Consider the following 23,288-nt stretch of genomic DNA (forward strand, 5'->3'; position numbering starts at 1 on the left):
TTACGCTTCACTAAAATCCTAATGATGGCACTAATTATTATAATTAAAAAAGAGCCTGCATTAATATTGTGCCCGTCTCAAAGTGCTTCACAGCTAATAAAGTACTTATAAAGTGTAATCTCGGTTGTAATGTAGACATCTATAAGCTGCATTGTACTTAAATAATATTCTCCTCCTTCTCCCTTTTCAAATGACTCATTATTTTGCTGGTTTTCAATTGTTTGTATGTAGTTAGCTGACATCTTGAAAATCTCCCATTACGGTGATTGAAGTTAGAAATTGAGTTTGACTGAAGGGCCCTGAACTTCAGATTTAAATAATTTACAATGATTCTGGCTTGTGATTCATTAACACTAATGTGTGAGTACCTGAAATTAGTTATATTTCTTTTCTGTATATTAGAACAGTGACTGCCCTTCAAAAAAAATATTGAGTTGACTGTGCAGTCGTGCAAAGCACTATATAAAAGCTCTTTCCTTTCCTTGCTTTTTTCTCCTACCCACCCACATCATTTTTTAAAACTGATGTGAAGTAATGTATGAAGTTTTAGGGAAGGATTTGCTGGGGCCATTTTTTCTCCCCCCCCCCCCCCCAAAAGTGCAGAAAGGGTTGTGGAGTTTTAAAAAGAAACTTTACAGAATATTTTGTATCTGGCAATATTTATATTGGTATGTGCCATTAAGTACTCTTAATCCCTCTGCCATATGTGAAAGAGAAGGCAGGCTAACAGCTGGGCTTTGCAGCCGCTGACATGTCATTCTCCAGGGAACTGAGCAACAAGTGGATTTTGCTTTGGTCTGGCTGTGTGAAATTGTCATGCATTTGATTTGACTCCTGCGGTGTATAGGTTGATTTATAATGTTGAACTGTACGCCTTGGGCAGGCAGAGTGAAGCAGATAAAATTGAGGTTCAGCAACTGAAACCCCTCACTGATCATTGAGGAGACAGACGATAAAACTACTCTCTCCTTGCCTTTTATATAAAGAGCATCCTGTATAGGATGTTAAGAGTATATAATGCATCTTTTCTCATTAGCACGCAGTTGGCAAATGGCTTAATTCTGATTTGTACCTTTTTAATGGCGATGAGAGGCAAGGGAAATCTACAGGATGTGGATTTTCTGCAAAATTCATTGATTCCCCTTGGTTGCCATTACTTCCATGACAAGTCCCTTGTGTCTAGTTGCAGACCTTTTTTTCTAAGATTGAATTTAATTGTTCCAAAACTAGGTTGAATTACTTGAGAATCTTCTGAACTGATTGTTAACTTAAAAAAAAAAGTGACCTCCTAAAATGACACTCTGTCCACAGTAAGTATGGCTGCAAAATGGAACTAATTATGGTCTGTTAAAAAGAAAATCAGAATTGTGCATTTTTAAAATTTGTGATAGTTGTGGGTCCTGTGTGTGGTCAGGCAAGCCTATTTGGGCTAGTGTCTGCAGAGCTGTTAGGAAAGGTGACCTATTTGCCTTGTACATGAAATATCTTATTCAGTGGGATTTGTACCTCGGAAGTAAAAACAAACTATCTTTTAAAAAGACACGAGCAGTGTTGTATGTGGCCTCTGGGCTAGGAAAGAAAAAAACCCTAATGTCAAACTATGTGGCCTATTAACCTATTGGGCTCAAGTCATCTGAAGTGCATTTATTTTTGCTTCTGGGATGGATATAAGTAGCAGCATCTAGGTTTGCAGTGTTGTGCTATCTTTTTTTTACCCTATCAGGAATGTGGCAAGCTCTGCTCTTGGGTTTCTTACTGGAACTCGAACAGTAATACAGATCGATTATGCAATAGGATGTACACATGCACCCTAGACTGGCCAAGATAAAGCTTTTAAGTGTAAAACAGGGAAAGATATGTTACACACACCAGTTTACTGCACCATTTACCAAAAATAGGTATCTGCCTTTGAATGCATCATCTCGTCTTGCTTGGGATCAGAAAATCCTACAAAGAAAAAATCTCTCTCATTCTGCCTACAAATAAACATGACTTTTCTTGCAAATATTGTAAAAGTTTGGTGGTAAAATGCGTGTCCATAATTTTGAGAGCTGTAAACAGATCTGGCCCCAATGCAATCATTTATTTAAACAAATGGCTGTACTGATTGGAAAATAAACAATTTTTATACAACAGCTACAGACCATCTTGCATGATAGCTATTCAATCTGTAAATCCCAGACCCTTTTGCCCAGATATTTGGGAGACCAAACGCAGATTGGGTGACCGCTTTGTGGAACACCTCCGTTCAGTCTATAGGGGTGACCCTAAGCTTCCGGTCGCCTGTCATTTTAATTCACCGCCCCATTCCCACTCGGACCTCACCGCACTCGGGCTCTTGCATTGTTCCACGGAAACCCAGCGTAAGCTCGAGGAACAGCACCTCCTCTTCCGATTAGGCACTTTGCAGCCTTCCGGACTCGATATCGAGTTCAACAATTTCAGATCATAACCTCGGCCCCTATTACATTTTTACTTATATTTTTTATCCACACCTTTGTTTTGGCCCCCCCCCTTTTTTTTTCTCTCCCACATGGCAGCTGTCTCCCATTCTGCCAGCGCATTGCACACCTAATCTAGAGCCGTCTTTTGTCTCTCCACTAGTCCTATCACCATCTCGTCTGGTTTTGAATACCTCCTTAATGTCTCTTCACTTCTCTTTTGTTCTTTCATCCCCATTTCCCAGCCCCCAAACTGGCCTTTTAATCTGTTTCATTTCCTGTGCTTTTTCAGTCCTGACGAAGGGTTTTGACCTGAAACGTTGACTCTATTTCTCTCTCCACGGATGTTGCCTGGCCTGCTGAGTTTTTCCAGCATTTTCTGTTATTTTGGATTTCCAGCATCCGCAATATTTTGCTATCGTATCTGTTTCCAGCATTGGCTATCCGAGTAAAAAATATTCAGCTCATTGTGAGCTGGTGCTTGTACCTAAGAGCTACTGAAGTATTGTTTTATTTCAGCTGTGCAGTATGGTTCTGGCATATGCTGTTTGAGAGCAGGAGACCGTTTGGGTCCCCAGAACATGTTTTGAATCCAAATTTCTGCCCTTGTTCTTTTGCTTGATTCTTAGCTAAATTGATATTTTAGTTGCCCTCTTCATGATTAGTTCTGTATGTGAGCATCTGATCAAGCATTCTGACTTGTATAAAGTTCTAACATCAGTGTTGTGACAAAGATCTTGGAATATCTGTTGTCTTTTTGTTGAAGAAACTATTTTAAGATAGTATTAAGTTCAACCTTAAGTAATTAACCCATCATTTTTTTTGTTCATAGACTGCAATTAGATAACATCTGTTGACTAAGCCCTTGACTCGAGCTAGTTTTAAAACCAGTTTTATGTCAGGACATGGTGGGGCGGAGGAAATGGGACTGCAGCTACCTCAAAGTTTCACTGCAAACCATTGGTTGAATTGTATGAATATATTCCAATATGTCTACAATTATTACAGACCAACTTGTTACAAACATGACCCAGAAAAAAGTATTAAGAAATGTGCATCTAGGGCATTGATGAAGGATGCAGTGTTTAAAAATTCATCATTTTAACCAACTTGTGTCTCCGGCATAACATTTTTTGCATTTTGTTTTATTTCACCCTTTCCCATGTACAACTCCCCACCAAAGAGGCAAACCTGTAACATGCTTCAAAGCTACTCTACTTTTTCAGTTTTCTCCCTTGTTCATCTCTGGAAAGCATTGAACCCTTGTTTGGGCTACTGTCCCTTGGGTAGTTCATATGGGACTTTTCTTCCCATTAACCTAGACAGTTGGTGTCTGCAGGCTCTTTGACAGTGTGGAGCATCACAACTGAGCCAGATTATCTTCCTTCTTAATATCCATACATGCATAGTTCCAGTGTGTATTGCTGGATAACAATTGGAAGGTGCACTTTCTAGCAGCAGTGATTGAGCTGATAGGAGCCCCAGCTGATGTCCCCCTGCCTTCTAACCCAGGGAGGCAGGCCAATTGTCGTACCCCTGTAGCAGGCACAGCTGAGATCACCCAACTCCGCATAGTCATAATCAAACTTGGGAACTTTCTGATCTGTACATGACTCGCCTAATCACTGTCTTTAGCAGCTTAACCATTGGAGGAGCCTTCCCTGTACTGATAAACTGGTAGCCAGGAGCTCTCTGTGGATAACTTTTTGATGTGCTTGTGGTTGTAACATTACTGTGGGAACTCTGCAATGACCATGTGGCAAATTGTTTACACAAACCCGCATGCTGGTACTCTGGCGTAAGATATTGTTGCAACACTAGGCTGTCCAATATTGAAATATATAACTTTACAAAAATTTGGCTATGGATTTCTGGCTTTCACTAATCGCTGCCTACATGTAAAACTTTTTCTTGTCCAGTTGATATCAAAACTTAGCTTACTCATCAAAATGGTTTCCATATACTGGCCAGAAAGCTCCAACATTCAATCACCAGTCTGTGTAATGTTTTGATGAACTTTATTTCATCTATCTGTACAGGAAGTACAAAAATAAATCTGTTGGAAAGAATATGCATTCAAAACCACTTGTGCAATAAGCTGTACTCTATCCAGTTTAGCATTTTGACAATGTTGTATTTGTGCCTTTACTGTACTGGGCGTGTGTGCTGTGAGGAGGATGCAGAGAAACTCCAGTATGATTTGGACAGGTTGGGTGATTGGGCAGATGCATGGCAGATGCAGTATAATGTGGATAAATGCGAGGTTATTCACTTTGGTGGCAAAAAAGGAAGGCAGATTATTATCTGAATGGCAATAGATTGGGAAAAGGGGAAGTGCAACGAGACCTGGGTGTCTTTGTGCACCAGTCGCTGAAGTTAAGCATGCAGGTGCAGCAGGCGGTTAAGAAGGCAAATGGTATGTTGGCCTTCATAGCGAGAGGATTAGAGTACAGGAACAAGGATGTCTTGCTGCAGTTGTACAGGGCCTTGGTGAGACCACACCTTGAGTATTGTGTGCAGTTTTGGTCGCCTTATCTGAGGAAGGATGTTCTTGCCATGGAGAGAATGCAGCGAAGATCCACCAGGCTGATACCTGGGATGGCAGGAATGACGTATGAGGAGAGATTGGGTCGATAGGGCTTGTATTCGCTAGAGTTTAGAAGAATGAGAGGGGATCTTGTTGAAACTTATAAAATTCTAACAGGACTAGATGCAGGAAGGATGTTCCCGATGGCGGGGGAGTCCAGAACCAGGGGTCACAGCCTAAGGATAAGGGGTAAGCCATTTAGGACTGAGATGAGGAGGAATTTCTTTACCCAGAGAGTGGTAAACCTGTGGAATTCTCTACCACAGAAGGCAGTTGAGGCCAATTCATTAAATATATTCAAGAAGGAGTTAGATATATTTCTTAAGGCTAAAGGGATCAAGGGATATGGGGAGAAGGCAGGGACAGGGTACTGAGTTTGGATGATCAGCCATGATCTCATTGAATGGCAGAGCAGGCTTGAGGGGCTGAATGGCCTACTCCTGCTCCTATCTTCTATGTTCCCACCTTCAATTGGTTTTGCTGGTGGAAAAGAAAATTTGAAAAATTGTTTTGAAAATGTAATTTATTTCGATCATAACAGTTCATGGAATAGACATTGAAAATTAAACCTTTCCATTTCATCCTATTTAATCTATGTACAAGTTTTGTGTCTATGTCCATTTATGAAAATGTTGACAGCAAATATGGCATGAAATTCCAGAGCTCTTCAACTTTATATAACAGATACATAGTAAGAATCAGCTGGCCTGTGATGGAGCCGGAGAGCTGTAGTCTGTCTTTTTATGGTTTTAAACTCCTGTCAGCAGAAAGCAGTTTATGATGGAGCATATTGGCATCTGCGGGCAAGTGATCAAAATAATAGGTCAGTTTGCCTTGTTTAAATTAAATTATGTTCATGCAAGACCAATTTTTGTACTCGGTGCATTTTTATGACCTAAATGTCAGCAACCAGGCAGGTTGTTGGTGGTGGTAAATACTGGGTCAACTTCACGTTGTTCCGGAGGTCTGGTCTGTGTTCAGCCCATAAGTCAAAGTTGTAAAGTTTAAAAAACAGGCCACCCTATCAAACCGAGGAGCTTTTCTTTCCCCTCTGGAGTTAATTTGCGCCAGATTGTGTGTTTTTTTAACAAAACTGTGATTCTTGCCTTTTTTAATTCCACAGTAAGGGAAATGAGGTTTAAGTTATCAGGAGAGACCAGAGAAGTTGGGGCTGCTGTTCTCTTCGCCTTCGCTCTTTGAATGAAGAGATCTGATAGATGTGTTCAAAGTTAAGAGGCTTTGATAAGTCTAATAGTCTATTTCTACAGTTTGCTGAATCCATAACCAGAGGGCATACATTTTAGATCACCAAACTAATGAAGAGAGGGGTCAGGAGAAACTTGTATGCAGTGGGCTGTTGAGATGTGGAGTGGCCCACCAAAACTTTCAGTGGTGGAAGTAGAATCCATGATGGCTTTTAAAAAGGAAGTGGATAAATATTTCAACAAGAATTTTCGAAAAAGGGACTATTTGGATTGCTCTCAGTGCCAGTGTAAAGAGCTGAATAGTGTCCACCTGTGCTGTCAAATTCTGTACCTGCCAGCTTTCAAATGTTACATAGAAACATAGAAGATAGGAGCAGGAGTAGGCCATTCGGCCCTTCGAGCCTGCTCCGCCATTCAATGAGATCATGGCTGATCATCCAATTTCAGTACCCTGTCCCTGCCTTCTCCCCATATCCCTTGATCCCTTTAGCCTCAAGAAATATTTCCAACTCTTTCTTGAATATATTTAATGAACTGGCCTCCACTGCCCTCTGTGGCAGAGAATTCCACAGGTTCACCACTCTCTGGGTGAAGAAATTCCTCTTCATTTCAGTCCTAAATGGCTTACCCCTTATCCTTAGACTATGACCCCTAGTTCTGGACTCCCTGGCTATCAGAAACATCCTTCCTGCATCTAGTCTGTCCAGACCTGACAATTTTATAGGTTTTGATGAGATCCCCTCTCAAATCTTCTAAACTCCAGTGAGTATAAGCCCAATCGACACAATCTCTCCTCATACGTCATTCCTGCCATCCCAGGTATCAGCCTGGTGAATCTTCGCTGCACTCCCTCCATGGCAAGAACGTCCTTCCTCAGGTAAGGTGACCAAAACTGCACACAATACTCAAGGTGCGGTCTCACCAAGGCCCTGTACAACTGTAGCAAGACATCCTTGTTCCTGTACTCGAACCCTCTTGCTACGAAGGCCAACATACCATTTGCCTTCCTAACCGCCTGCTGCACCTGCATGCTTACCTTCAGTGACTGGTGCACAATAACACCCAGGTCTCTTTGCACTTCCCCTTCTCTCAATCTATTGCCATTCAAATAATCTGCCTTCCTGTTTTTGCCACCAAAGTGGATAACCTCACATTTATCCACATTATGGTGCATTTGCCATGTTTCTGCTCAATCGCCCAACCTGTCCAAATCGTACTGGAGTTTCACGACATCCTCACAGCTTACCCTCCCACCCAGCTTTGTGTCGTCTGCAAATTTGGAGATATTACATCCAATTCCTTCGTCCAGATCATTAATATATATTGTGAACAGCTGGGGTCCTAGGACCGATCCTTGCGGTACCCCACTAGTCACTGCCTGCCACTCGGAAAACGACCCGTTTATTCCAACTCTTTGCTTTCTGTCCGCCAACCAGTTCCCTATCCAAGTCAATACCTTGCCCCCAATCCCATGTGCCTTAATTTTGCACGCTAATCTCTTATGTGGGACCTTATCGAAAGCCTTCTGAAAGTCCAAATACACCATCCACTGGTTCTCCCTTATCTATTTTACCAGTTACATCCTCAAAAAATTCCAGTAGATTAGTCAAGCATGATTTACCTTTTGTAAATCCGAGTTGACTTTGTCCGATCCTGTCACTGCTTTCCAAGTGCTCTGCTATTACATCTTTTATAATAGACTCTAGCATTTTCCCCACTGCCGATGTCAGGCTATAATTCCCTGCTTTTTCTCTACCACCTTTTTTGAATAGTGGGGTAACATTAGCTACCCTCCAATCCATGGGTACCATTCCAAAGTCTATTGAGTTCTGGAAGATGACCAGCAATGCATCTACTATTTTTAGGGCCACTTCCTTAAGTACCCTGGGATATAGACCATCACGCCCTGGGGATTTATCTGCCTTCAGTCCCATCAATTTTCCTAACACCATTTCCCTACAAATACTGATTTCTTTCAGTTCCTCCCTTTCATCAGACCCTATGTTCCCCGGCATCTCTGGGAGGTTATTTGTGTCCTCCTTTGTGAAGATAGAACCAAAGTATGTATTTAGTTGGTCTGCCATTTCCTTGTTTCCCATGATAAATTCCTCTGATTCTGACTGTAAGGGACCTACGCTTGACTTCACCAATCTTTTTCTCTTCACATATCTATAAAAGCTTTTACAGTCAGTTTTTATGTTCCCAGCTAGCTTACTCTCATATTCTATTTTCCCTTTCTTAATTAATCTCTTTGTCCTCCTTTGTTGAATCCTAAACTGCTCACAATCCTCAGGATTATTGCTTTTTCTAGCTGATTTATATGTCCTCTCCTTGGATCTTATGCTATCCCTGATTTCCCTTGTTAGCCACGGTTGAGTCACCGTTTTTGTTTTATTTTTATGCCAAACTGGGATGAACAAATTCTGTAGCTCATCCATTTGGTCTTTGAATGTTTGCCATTGCCTATCCACCGTCAACCCTTTGAGTGCCATTCCCCACTCAATCCTACCCAACTCGCTCCTCAGACCATCGTAGTTTCCTTTATTTAAATTGAGGACCCTTGTCTCTGAGTCAACGACTTCATTCTCCATCTTAATGAAGAATTTGATCATATTATGATAGCTCTGACCCAAGGGGCCTCGTACAACAAGATTGCTAATTAATCCTTTCTCATTGCATAATACCCAGTCTAAGATGGCCTGATCTCTGGTTGGTTCCTCGACATATTGGTCCAGGAAACCATCCCGTAAACACTCCAGGAATTCCTCCTCCACAGCATTGTTACTCATTTGGTTGGCCCAATCTATATGTAGATTAAAGTCACCCATGATGACTGCTGTGCCCTTCTTGCACGCTTCTTTAATTTCCCTTTTAATGCTGTCCCGAACCTCCACCTTACTGTTTGGAGGTCTATATACCACCCCCACTAATGTTTTTTTACCCTTAGTATTTCTCAATTCTACCCATACAGATTCCACATCATCAGAGATAATATCCTTCATTACAATTGTGTTAATCCCTTCTTTAACCAGTAACGCTACCCCTCCTCCCTTTCCTTTTTGCCTATCTTTCCTGAATATCGAATACCCCTGGATGTTGAGTTCCCAGTCTTGGCCATCCTTGAGCCACGTTTCTGTAATCCCAACCAAATCATATTCGTTTACCTCTATTTGCGCAGCCAATTCATCCACCTTATTACAAATGCTCCTTGCATTAAGACACACAGCCTTCAGGCTTGTTTTTTTTAATGCTCTTAGACCTATTAGAATTATTATTTACTGTGGCCACGTTTGATTTAAACCGTTGATTTCTCTGACTGCCACTTTTGTTTTTCTGCTTCCTATCTTTTGCTTTTATCCCTGTTTTCATTTCCTCTGTCTCCTTGCTCAGGTTCCCAACCCCGTGCCATTTTAGTTTAAACCCCCCCCCCCCCCCCCCCCCCGAACAGTGCTAGCAAACCTCCCCGCAAGGATATTTGTCCCGCTCTGGTTCAGGTGCAACCTGTCCGACTTGTACAAGTCCCACCTTCCCCAGAAGCAGGCCCAGTGATCCAGGAAACTAAAGCCCTCCCTCCTGCACCAACTCTTTAGCCACGCATTCATCTGCTCTATCCTCCTATTCCTATACTCACTAGCATGTGGCACCGGGAGTAATCCAGAGATTACAACCTTTGAGGTGCTACTCTTTAATCTGCTACCTAGCTCCCTAAATTCTTGCTGCAGGACCTCGTCCCTCTTCCTACCTGTGTCGTTGGTCCCAATGTGAACCACGACCTCTGCCTGTTCACCCTCCCCCTTCAGAATGCCCTGCAGCCGTTCAGTGACATCCTTGACCCTGGCACCAGGGAGGCAACAAACCATCCTGGAGTCATGTCTACGGCCACAGAAACGCCTATCTGTTCCCCTTACGATGGAATCCCCTACCACTATTGCTCTCCCACTCTTTTTCCTCCCTTCCTGAGCAACAGAAGCACCCTTGGTGCCAGGAAGTTGGCTGATGCTGCCTTCCTCTGGTAAGTCATCCCCCTCAACAGTATCCAAATTGGTATACCTGTTTGAAAGGGGGATGGCCACAGGGGTTTGCTGCACTACCTGCCTGCCTCTACTGCTCTGCCTGATGGTCACCCATTTCCCTTCTGCCTGTGCAGCCCTACCCTGCGGCATGACCAACTCATCAAACGAGTAATCCACGACCCTCTTTTCACTCACTCTAAATGACCAGTTTTGTGACATAATTGGACTGTTTGTCTTAACAGTATGGTACAAAACCATTACTTTATTGTGGCTCTACCATGGCTCTATTAGAATTCATTGCAAAGAAGAAAGGTGGGGTGGGAAATGTTACGACCATATCGGTTACTTTGTTCAGCATTGCTATCTGTTTCAGTCGAAGTGATTAAGATTTTTTAAAAATGGCATAGAACTTCATAATATACATATCAGCAGTCGCTGTTGGCCTTGACTACATAGGGGCATAGTGTGTTTGGAAAGTGAAAGTACTGCACAAGTGCCCTTCAAGCAAATATGTGAAATCTTTTTGCAGTGAAAGAACAGTGTCTAATTTCAGTATTGTAATGCTGCACACGTGACTTGTGATGTGTAAACTCTGCAAAAGATAGCTGCACAAACTAGTGCGGAGCAGAAAAGGTGTTTGCCTTATCCTGGGATTTCTTAATACATTTTTTAAATTGGAAGGTGAAGGGCCAAGTCAGTTGGTGCAGGCCGTTGCCACGGTTGAAAAGAATGAGAGACTGGGTAAATGAGGAAGTGGAGTGCAAAATGCCAAGTTTGGGTTTGAAGAAGCTGACAATAGTCGAAGAAAGGAAACGGTGTGCTGTAATGTTTCTATTCACGGCAAGCTTTGTAAATTATTTATTCTTTGATGTTTTCATTTTTGCATGAGGCTCCTTACAAAGCAGAGCCTGAATGCTGACTGCAGAATTGGTTCAAATTAGTTATGTGTTCAAGCAAAACATGCAGATTATTTTAGCAGCTATTTGGAACAGTGATTGCAGAATACAACGATTTCTATTTGATGCATCATATAACCACACGAATATTGTTGCAAGATGTAGAGTTCCACAGTTTTGAGATTCTGGAAAAGATTGAGTTAGGGAAGGTAAGTCTTATTTCATTATAGTGAGGGTGTAGGGAGGGCAAAGAGCATGTAGGATGACGCACTTGGAGCTTCAAAGGAATGCGAGGGAAATTCAAAGGAACATGGATAATTTTATCAATTTAAATTTTATAGATTGGTGTCTGGTATTTACAGCCTTATCCATGCACTCGGTAAATGATATTGGTTCCCTGTATCATAATGATGCGACTCTGTTGTATCCAAATTGTACTTTATTATTTTCTATACAGTAATATAAGACTGAATGTGTGCTTGTAATAACAAAAACAACTTGTATTTATATAGCGTCTTTAACATAGTAAAACATCCCAAGGTGCTTCACGGGAGTGTTATAAAGCAAAAAAGTGACACCGAGCCGCATCTGGAGAAATTAGGGCAGATGATCAAAAGTTTGGTCAAAGTGGTGGGTTTTAAGGAGCATCTTAAAGGAGGAAAGAGAGGCGGAGAGGTTTAGGCAGGGAATTCCAGAGCTTGGGGCCTAGGCAACAGAAGGCACGGCCACCAATGGTTGAGCGATTATAATCGGGGATGCTCAAGAGGGCAGAATTAGAGGAGTGCAGATATCTCTGGGGGGTGGGAGGGAGGAAATGAGCTAAGGCAAGGGCGGAGACGGGCGATGTTAGAGGTGAAAGTAGGCGGTCTTAGTTATGCTGCGGATATGTGGTCGGAAGCTCATTTCAGGGTCAAATATGACACCAAGGTTGCGAACAGTGTGGTTCAGCCTCAGACAGATGTTGAGGGATGGAGCCAGTGACTAGGGAACAGAGTTTGTGGCGGGGACCGAAAACAATGGCTTCGGTCTGCCCAATATTTAATTGGAGAAAATTTTTGCTCATCCAGAACTTTGTCGGACAAGCAGCCTGACAATTTAGAGACCATGGCGGGGTCGAGAGAGGTGGTGAGGCGGAGCTGGATGTCGTCAGCATACATGTGAAAACTGACGCTGTGTTTTTGGATGATGTGTCGAAGGCTGCAGATAAGTCAAGAACGACAAGGAGGGATAGTTTACCTTTGTCCCAGTCACAAAGGATGTCATTTGTGACTGAGAGCAGTTTTGGTACTGTGGCAGGGGCAGAAACCTGATTGGAGGGATTCAAACATGGAGTTGCGGGAAAGATGGGCGCGGATTTGGGAGGCAACACCACGTTCAAGGACTTTGGAGATGAAAGGGAGGTTGGAGATGGGGGGCAGTAGTTTGTAAGGACGGAGGGATCAAGGGTTGAGTTTTGAGGAGCGGGGTGATGACTGCAGACTTGAGGGAGAGGGGGACAGTACCTGTGGAGAGAGAACCTCCTTTGCAATCCTGAATGCCTATTATCCCACTCTTGGGTAGGCATCAGGATTGTAAGTTACTTTTAATTTCCTATCTCTGGGCTTTTGGCTCTCACCACCTCCTTTCATATTTATAAGCTCCTTATTTTATAACCAGGCTCCTTATTTTATAACCAGGCAAGTGCCACAGCTCACTACAGTATTGATCCAGTCTATCAAGTATTTAAATATATCTCTTAATCTCTCCTGCCTATCACAGACCTTCCCTTTTGTTCTCTCCTCCCCTCCCCCCTTTCCCTGCCCCTGCGCTTGCTTAAAATCTGTTACATCTCTAACGTTTTCCAGTTCTGACGAAGGGTCATCGACCTGAAACGTTCACTCTCTTTCTTGCTCCACAGATGCTGCCTGACCTGCGTATTTCTAGCATTCTCTTTTTATTAAGAATTTAAACCAGTTGCTCCAGAAATGTTTTGCTTCTCTACCCTGTAATATCACTGCCCTGGCTCCTGCTCACTGCTGGGTGTTAGGCATTCAAACTCCAGCTCTTCCGATCTCCCCTCCCCCTCTCGTTTATTTTTCTAAGGGCACCTTTTATGCTGTCCCAGATCACAATCTCACCTGTGCCTTTCTTCACACTGCAATCTCTCTCTCTCTCTCTCTCTCTCTCTCTCTCTCTCTCTCTCTCTCTCTCTCTCTCTCTCCCCTGGCTCCTTTCCTCCTCTCTCTCCCGGCTCCTTTCCTCCTCTCTCTCTCTCCCGGCTCCTTTCCTCCTCTCTCTCTCCTGGCTCCTCCTCTCACTCTCTCACTCCCGGCTCCTTTCTCTCTCTCTCTCTCTCTCTCACCCTGATTTTTTTTTTTCTTTCTCACCATCTGTTCTCTTCGATTGTGGCTCCTTTTCTCTCTACCTAGCTTGTCTTCGTTCAGTCACTAGGAACAGTGCAGGTAGTTACTTCAGTAAACCTAAAACCTCCGTTTTTAGACGGTGAATGGAGATGTTGGGGCCATTAAAACGGTTAAGATACAGGATTCCAAAATTACAAACCTTAATTTATAAATCATTGAATTAGGAAAATTGTCATTCTATTTCCATATTTGGCATTCCTAGTTGGAGAAATATTTTTTTGTTTAAGAAATGCTTGATATGCAGTTGCTTTGGTGGCACCTACTTTAATCATATTTTATCCTTTTGTTTATTGCAGGAATACTTTTACTGACACATGATACAGGAGACTTGGGATGTTCAACATGTGGACAACAGCTCCTTTCCAGATTAAAGCTGGAGACTATGTCCACTAACGACAAATGTGCAGTTTGGTACCATATCAGACTTCTTGCTCCATTTTACTTGGTTTCCTAGAACATTTTAAATACGAACCTTTTAACCTTTTGAAGATAAGAATTTGCTCCATTGTGTTTTTTTAAACGTTACCGAGTTGGCTACTTATTTGGCAGCCACTATGAGTAGTACACTAGGAAAAGAAAAAGACTGCAAAGAAAAGGACCCTAAAGTTTCATTGGGAAAGGACAAGGAAAGGGATACAAAGGCTTCTGGTGGCTTTGGGAAAGATGGTAAAGAGAAAGAATCCAAGACCAAAGGGAAAGATGCCAAAGAAGGAAAGAAAGAATCTAGTGGGGTACAACCAGGCGTGCAATTCCAAGTGGACAATACAATAAAACGGCCAAATCCAGCACCAGGGCGTAAAAAATCGAGTAATGCTGAAGTGGTTAAAGAGTTAAACAAGTGTCGTGAGGAGAATGCAATGCGTTTGGACTTGGCCAAGAGATCTATTCACATGCTTCCAACGTCAATCAAGGAATTGACCCAATTAACTGAGCTTTATTTGTATAGTAACAAGTTGCAGTGTTTGCCAGTAGAACTGGGATGCCTTGTGAACTTGGTCACCCTGGCACTGAGTGAGAATTCACTTACAAGTTTGCCTGACTCTCTCGATAACTTGAAGAAACTGCGAATGCTTGATCTACGACACAACAAACTGCGAGAAATCCCTGCAGTCGTATACAAGCTGATTTCCCTCGCCACTCTCTATCTGCGGTTTAACCGTATAACTACTGTGGAGAAGGACATCAAAAATCTATCCAAACTTACAATGCTGAGTATCCGCGAGAACAAAATTAAACAGCTCCCTGCTGAAATAGGTAGGTGTTCTGTGTGTTCCCTCCATGTCCAGTACAATTTTGACCCCTTCAGGTTTATTAAAAATATTATTGTGGCATAACTGGTTGCAGTGTTCTGTTTTGAGGGTTTCATTCATTATTGATCTGTTTTTGTGTGTATTGACTGCACACACTGTAGCTATACAAATTGGAGTAATATCTCCAACACTAAATGCAAGTTCAATTATTTTTGTTCACTTGCCATTGGGCGCGAAGAGGTGAGCAAGAGTTAAGTTACGAGGAGAGATTACACAAACTAGGGTTGTATTCCCTGGAATTTAGACGGTTAAGGGGTGATCTGATCGAAGTTTTCAAGATATTGGCCCTGAAATTAGGATCGGGAGCTTGCCGCGCGTGCAAGCCCCCGATGTGCACTTACCCGGTGTGCTGACCTTTCAATCCTGGCCCGCATTGCATTTCCTCTCACTGGCCCGCTTGAGGTCCTGCCGCGCTGTGCGTGCGTGACCCAGCGGCGTACTTAGTGCGATGAGCCGGCTGGGATCACGTGAGCACAGGGCAACCAATGGGAGGTTGCAAAAGTTCATTCATGAGTTTGATAGTAAGAACTGTCAAACTCATGAAAACTCCTGGCCCCAAAACACTACTTAAACCTGAAAGAAAATTTAAAAAAAATTGCACTACTTAAATGAACCATAAATAACTGTAAAAAAACTATTTTAAACAATAATTTTAAAATTTGAAAAAAATTATTATATAAAAAGACGGGACTAAAACTAAACTTACCTTACTGTAAATTCTTTAAAAAAATAATAAACCTGTGGAAATTTTTTTAATAAATTGTATTAATAGACCACTTACCTGTAAAACGTGTGGCTTTTCAATGCGTAAAAACCGGAGGCCTTTACACATGCGCAACTCTCTTTTTATAAAAAAAAAAAAATAATAATAAAGGAAATCCAAGTTGCACGCGCTGCCTGTGCAGTCGCACGCGTTCAGCCTCTTGGGTCAGAGGAGAGGCAATGCCGGTTTTCCCCCGCATGCGCTGTGCATGCTGAAAACCGGCAATTCCTCCGGGCACACGCGTGAGTACCCCATCCGTACTCGCGCGTTGGGAGAGGAATTACTGGGCCATTAAGGGGAACAGATAGGGTAGATAGAGAGAAACTATTTCTGCTGGTTGGGGAGTCTGGGACTAGGGGGGCATAGTCTAAAAGTTAGAGCCAGACCTTTCAGGAGTGAAATTAGGAAACACTTCTACACACAAAGGGTGGCAGAAGTTTGGAACTCTTCCGCAAACGGAAGTTGTTGCTAGGTCAATTGTTAATTTTAAGTCTGAGATTGATACATTTTTGTTAACCAAAGGTATTAAGGGATATGGGCCAAAGGCAGGTATATGGAATTAGGTTGCAGATCAGCCATGATCTCTGAATGGCTGAAGAGGCTCGAGGGGCTAAATGACCTACTCCTGCTCCTATGTTCTGTGACGGGTGCAATATCACAATGGACTTTTGATGTTCAGGAGTGCAAAATTGTGCAAAACTGTACGCACTCTGATAAAATGCTTTGTCTACACAGAATGCTGGAAGGCTGGCAGTCGATCACAAGGCAGTAATTCAGTCAGAGGGTTCAGAGGAACATCCCCAACTGCAGGAATGAAGCCTGAGTCGTTTATCACCTGGCCCCTGAGAATGGATTACTGCCTGTACAACTCTGCCAGTCATCCAGTATTATTTTGTATTTATTTTTTTAAAGAAACTAGTGCTTTTGATATCACAAGATAGTTCTGTGATGCGTATCTTTGTAGGATGCGGAGGTTACTTTGTAAATGAATGAATCCCTTTCATTCATGGTGCTGCAGGTGTTAGTGTCTGTTCAAAACTATTGAGAGAAAGGATTGGATTTCAGATGACTAACACTAGCAAGATTCTTCAATTATACCTTTTACATTGAAAATATGCTGGGAATTGTAGACTATAGCTTTAAATTTATTTTAGTAAGTGGGAACAAGGGATTCGTAATGCAGGTAATCTCCACTTTAATGCTGCAGTGCCCTTTTTCTAGCGATCTGCCAGTTTTATTGGTCATTAGCCAGGTTATGATATATCTTTCTTGAGCCTATGCAGTGGGATTCAATAAATCACTGCAAAAGTAAGTTAAGATAATTACTCCTAGAGATATGGCAATCGAGGGGAAAACACCATTTACAGAGGATATTAAGTCTAGGTTTCTATCAACATTTCAGGGAAATACTTCAATATTGAAGTGAGATATATATATATCTTTTCTTTGAAGGATACTTTATTTTTTAACCTTGTGTTATTGCATCAAATGTCTTGCCACCGTCGATCAATTTGTAGTGAATTCTCGTATATTACAGTGGGCTTGTAGTAATTCACTGAACTACAAATGAACTGATATTGAAGAAGCTTCATCTGAGTGAGAAAACATACCTACATTTAAAATGGCAATTCAATGCAAAACGTTCTGTAAAACACTAGTGATATTGGTGGCATTGCATTATTAGTAACTCTAGTGCCACGCCACTAGTGAAAACATAGTGCCTCTTTTAACAGTAAATAGTAATTCCAACATAAATTTCACTAATACATTGCTTAAGAATGAACTTCCGAAGAATGAGCTGTTACTATAATGAGGGCTATGCAAATGGATTCTCAAATATTCTCTTGAAGCATCAATTCAGATTTTTAAAAAACCCCCATAAAATGGTGCAGTTTATATCTTAATAGTTTAGCTATTTGAAACATTGCTACAGCCGCACAGTTGCTAGCTTTGGCTTCAAAATTGTTATTTATAAAAGTATTCACATTTACTGTGTTGGTTAGGGATTGGGAGTTGTATAGTCATAGGGATTGGGAGTTGTATAGTCATTGGAGATGCTCGTTTAATTGGGTATTTGCCTCCCATGAGCTGTGTTTGATATGAGCATGTGTACTTCATCCTCAGTAGCTTCAAGTTTGAACTTCACTTGATTGCACAGATTGTGTTTTACAGTCTTGAGGCCAGTTCAGGAATGTTTCTATTTAAATATTATTGACTGCAGTTGGAGACAAAATGAATGGGCCACTACTGTTGCTGTGTTTCTATCTGTGAATCTGCACGGCACCCCTTCCAAGACCAATATATCTTTCCAGGGGTTCGCTGCCCAACACTGAACACAGTTTTGAACTCCAGGTGGGGTCTGACCAAGGCTCTGTACAACTGAAGCATCACTTCCTCACTCTTGTATTCCAACCCCTTGAGATAAAGGCCAGCATTCCATTAGCCTTTTTGGTTATCTTTTGTACCTGTTTAAAAGCTTTGATTTATGTATATTGACACCTAAATCCCTTTACTCCTCCACAACTCCTGGTCTCAACCATTAAGAAAATATTTTGATTTGTCTTTCTCCCGTCTAAAGTAGATGACCTCAAAGCAGAATGCTATCGGGGCTTAGAAGGGTACATTTTGAGGACAGGTTGCATCAACTTGGTTTGTATTGCCTTCAGTTTAGGAGGTTTTTAAAATGATAAAGTTATTCAATAGATTAGATCAAGAAACTCTTTCCTTTGGTGGATGAATCCAAAAGAAGGGGACATAATCCATTTAGGAGTGAAATCAGGAAGCACTTTTCACAGTGTAGTTGAAATCTGGAATTCTCTCCTCTTTTTTCCCCCCCCCCCCCCCCCCCCGCCTTCCAAAAGGCTGTGGCTTCTGAGTCAATTGAAATTTTCAAGACTGAGATTGATTTGTTGGATAAGTGTATCTAGAGATGTGGAGCAAAGTTGGGTAAATGGAGTTGAGATACAAATCAGCCATGAGCTAATAGAATGGCCAAATAGGCTTGAGGGGCTGAATGGCCTGCTCCTATTGCTATATTCATCGTATCTGCCTCTCCATCCCCTGGAGCCTAATCATGTGATATGAAAGCAGGAGTTGTCTATTTAAAAAAGGAAGAGTAAACCAGTATGATATTTTGTGTTTTAAAGAATAACCATTTTGGGTATGTCGCAGTTCAGGATAATAGATTTGCTCTTCAATTTTTTGGTGTTGCCCCCTGAAAAGTCCGGACTGTTCTGTCCTACGTGTACACAGACTTGTAAAGTTACAAAACTGAACTTTTAAAAATAAATGCAGAAGTCCAGAGGAAACTCCATTTAGTACTAAGTAATTAAACTGAAGATATTTATATATTTTTTTATTTTACAATATTTTCTGGATAAATATTAAAACCTAGTTCTTGGCAAAGTGTGGAAGTTGCAGTGTACTGTTGCCATTTAATCCTATTATTGATTGGAACCTTTTAATTTATTGGTAAATTCGTTTTTGTTGGGGGGGTGGGTGCGGGGGTGTAAGGTGGCTCGTTCAAGGCCAGCCACTTTATTAACGAATAGCTTAATTCTTTGACCCACAGAAACAGGACCAAGACAAATGGGTAATTGATGCCAGTAGAGTGGACGTTGTACCTAATTTAATAGCCCGGCACATCTGAGACTTGCACTGTTCAGATCTGCTTACCGTTGCTGTGATTGTGCAGGATATTTGATGTGGAGCATAGAGAAATGCGAGTCAGTACAAAGATTAAGCTTTCATCCAATATTTCATTTCTACTGCATCTTTGGTGAAGCTTAGTGTTTCGCCACACTTGTGGTCTGGAGAAAGGGAGGCTATTTGTGTGTATTCTTTTGTTATCTTGAGATCAGTCACTTTGCAGGGATATTTGCATTAATGGTGTTCCTTATGTGTACCTTTGAATGGAGTTTGTGCTAATTGCAAGGCCGAATGGAATGTCCAGTATATGTCTCATTTTCCTCAATCGGGTAAATGCAGATTATTCATTTGTACATTGCTGCTTTTGTAGTGTTATATTGCAATTCGAGTTAGAGGAAGCACAGCTACACATAGGTGTTAGCAATTTAACATTTTTTTGCTGCCCACTATAACTGAAACAGGCAGTTAGCTGACACCACCCAGTAAGAGGAACTGCCTTGTCAGACAAACTGGTTAACCATTTGAGGACTGCAGTAGTAGTTTAAGCTAAGCCTTCCGACTGCTAAAATGGTAAAAAGGTTTGCATAGATTTTAAAATGAGCAATAGGTTCTGTTTTAAAATGGCCAGGGGCAAGCTATTGCATTCAGAGCTTAAATGTAGAATTTAAATGAAATTCCTGACAAGTTGCTAGCATTTTTGTAGTGTAGCACTTGCTTAATGAGGGAGGAAAAATGGACACCAAACATTAGTAATAGAAGAGTTCAAGGTGGTGACTGAAGGCATGGTTGAAGAGGTGTTTTCGGGTGGCTTTTGAAGGTAGGGCAAAAGTTAACAAAGCAAAAAGGGTTTGGGAAAAGAGTGTTCTACAATTTCGGGCCAAGTTGGGTGAAGGTTCTGCCATTGAAGATGAAGCAGAGGGAGTGGCATGTATAGCAGGACAGAGTTGTCAGAACAAAGTGTGCACTGGCACACGGGACTGGAGGGGATGGTGAAGGTCGGGAAAGGCAAGTTGGTGGAAGGATTGTAAAAGAGGATTTTGAATTCATTGTGCTAGGGGATAGGGAACCAGTGAATGGTGGTGAGGACGGATGATACGGGATAGGATGAGGTGATGGCGTTTTGGATGAGTTTGAATTTACTTAGGCTCAGGAAAGTGTGGAGGGGAATGGTGTGGATGACCGCTTCAGCTGGGATCAATTCGTCAGCAATTTTGCCCCTCGCACAAATATCTTCATATTCTGACAGGATATCATTTGTCTTAATTATCCCTTTCTACAATTGTATTTAATTGGGTTTCAGGAATTGGAAGATGTGCTGTTAGAAATATTGGATTAAAGCAAATTTTGTATTTTTAAAAAACGGTCTCTCCACGGATGCTGCCTGGCCTGCTGAGTTTTTCCAGCGTTTTCTGTTTCAGCTTTATTAATGACAGACTCTAAACAAATGGCCTGACGGTTTGTGCTATATACTGAAACAACTTGGATACTTAGTGGTCTTTTTGCATGAAATAAACCCAAATCCCACCTAATGCTCATACTCCATCTGTCTAGGACTAATACATAGCTATTGACTGAAAGGTTTAGTGCATTAAGCGATTAACTGAATGCAGACTGATTGATTATGAATCTGTACATTCATTTTTTTTATGTCTTCCTCCTACTGGAAGGGAATATTTAAAATTGTATGTTTTTAGATTGTAAGGTGCTGAACATAATTACTCGTGTTAAAACCTTAATTACATTCTAGAATTGTAGTCTGATTTCTATTCTGCATGAAAAATACAGCATCACAATGTATCTTCTGAAATATTTTATGGAGCAGGATTATTTTATGGAGCAGGATTAGAGGGCAGCATCTCGGATGTTTCATCCACTGCTGTAGCTGGTGCGATGTAGGTTAATGCTGTCAGGATCGTAATCTTGCTCGATAGCAATGGGAGGAAAGAGAACATTAGGCTTGTGCCATTTGCTTACACTTGACAACTGGTTGAGTGGCATTGGCGGCAGCAATGATGTGTAGGAGGAGGGGATGATGACCTTGGAATGCAGAGAAATCCAAATTCAAACTTTGACTAAATTCTGATTAAAAACATGACCATTGCAACAGTAAGGAAAACTAATTCAATCAAAAATGTAGTTTATTTTGAGTGATGAGATGCCTTGGTGAACTACATTTGAATTTTCCTGCTTCCGGTAATGTTATTTAATGACTGATGACTTTCGATCCGTGTCCAGGAGCAGGAAGGATGCCAATCTCTATTGATTTAATGAAGACGTCACCAAATTTAAGGCACTTTGGAGGCTGTGGTGACCCGAACTGAACATGTGTGAGCCTCTGCCAATGTTCCCGCTAAGGTGTGCGCATGGCCGTGCAATAATCTGAAAGGTCTGCGCACCAGCTACTCACTGGCTGTCACACTGTAAATACCGTACATGCGCAGAAATTTAAAGGGACTGCACATTAAAAGAAACGGGCCGCGCAGAACAAAGCGCAGTTTACAGGAAACATTGGCCGCCACCTAACCTAAAATGACAGTAATCACCAGAGCATGCATGATCCGAGGACCGAAAATCTTCAATATTTATATTTTTCATTAAATATATAACCAAGACATAAAATGCAGAAGTTTTTTTGCATTTAAAGTACTACTTCTGCTCCTCCTTTTTGACCACCAAATTACAGTCCGATCAACTGTGGATATTTTATTCCTTCCTCCCCTATCTGGGCAGAAACACCCAATTTGGGTCCAAACGCAAAAGTAACTAACTGAATTAGCTGTTCAGCTTATTTTCCAGCTAGCTTTTATTGAAGGGCTGTGAGCTCCAATGTAACAAAAATACACGAGCCACTATGCTGGTCGTCAGGAGTGTTTCATTTATCAGTACATTTATCATTTGTGCAGTGGGTAGCATTTCTCTCTAACCGCTTAGCTTCTGCCTGCATATTAAAAATGCTAGAGGGTTTTTCGCTTGTAATTTTAAGCGATAATGCGCTGAGGATTAATACTTCCACTTTTTACATCCAATGTTTGATCTAGCCCAAATTGATTATAGCATCGATTAGATTCCGAATAGAGCTCTTCCATTTCCAACCATTAAGATTTAGGAAGACGTGCAAACATTGGAGTACCGGGGGAAGTGTGGCAGCCAATTTGTGTACATAGCGATCCCATAAAAGAATTGGACATAAACACTGGGAGAAAGGCATAACCAGTCTGTGTAGGTGTTTACCCTCCACACGAGCAGTAGTCCGAATCCCATGTGGCTGCCCTGTTCCATATCCCTTTATTCTGCTTTCCTTCAACCTATCATTCTTAAATGTTGACATGATCTCTGCTTCAATCACCAACTCTGGAACTGCATTCAACAGCCTCACAGCCCACGTTCCCGTTAAGCTGCGTGACTGCGCAGCGGTCTGGAGGTCCTGCGCAGGCCACTCGCTGGCTTTTATATGGAAGAAATCGCGTATGAATGGGTTACACAGCCAATTAGAGGGAACATTGCTCACAACCCTCCGTGTATTTAAAAAAAAAGGATGGCAGGAGGCTTATGTGGAGCCTTAACGCTGTCATGGACCAGTTGGGCTGAATGGCCTGTTTCTGTGCTGTACATTCTGTAATTCTATGTTTAAAAAAAAAAAAAAATAGTTTCTCCTGCATTCTGCCCTAAATTGCTCATAATCCTGTATATCCCATTGTTCTGTAGCCCTAAAATCAGTGGAAACATTGTGCTTCTACCCACTCTGTTCATCTCTTCAACTTTAAGCATCTCGATGTAATCACCTCTGTTCTAACATAAACAGCTCCAACTTTTTAAGTCTTTCATCGTATTTGTATTTCTTTATACCAGGCTGCATCCTGGTGAATCTGTGATGTACCCCCCTCTCATGGCTAGTTTAAACTAGAAATCCCAAGGTGGAATGTTTTTCCTCTGTCTTGCACAACATCCTTCCTGCGCACAGTATTTGTGGTCTTCCTAAAGTTTTATATAGATTAATCATTGCAACTCAACTTGATGTTCCAA

At 41.7% G+C, this 23,288-nt stretch overlaps 1 protein-coding gene across 5 annotated transcripts in view; it reads left to right on the forward strand.

The window, feature by feature from the left end:
* shoc2 (SHOC2 leucine rich repeat scaffold protein) overlaps positions 1-23,288 on the forward strand; it is a 97,724-nt gene that overhangs the window by 27,489 nt on the left and 46,947 nt on the right. For all 5 annotated transcript variants that reach the window (XM_085994362.1, XM_085994364.1, XM_085994363.1 and 2 more), the window contains exon 2: positions 13,841-14,798. In XM_085994362.1, the coding sequence (XP_085850488.1) occupies positions 14,099-14,798 (700 nt within the window). In that variant the 5' untranslated portion in view covers positions 13,841-14,098. The remainder of the gene's footprint in view (positions 1-13,840; positions 14,799-23,288) is intronic.

Source organism: Somniosus microcephalus, chromosome 8 (genome assembly GCF_052327205.1).
Source record: "Somniosus microcephalus isolate GS21.2 chromosome 8, FLI_Smic_1.0, whole genome shotgun sequence".
Classification (NCBI taxonomy): domain Eukaryota; kingdom Metazoa; phylum Chordata; class Chondrichthyes; order Squaliformes; family Somniosidae; genus Somniosus; species Somniosus microcephalus.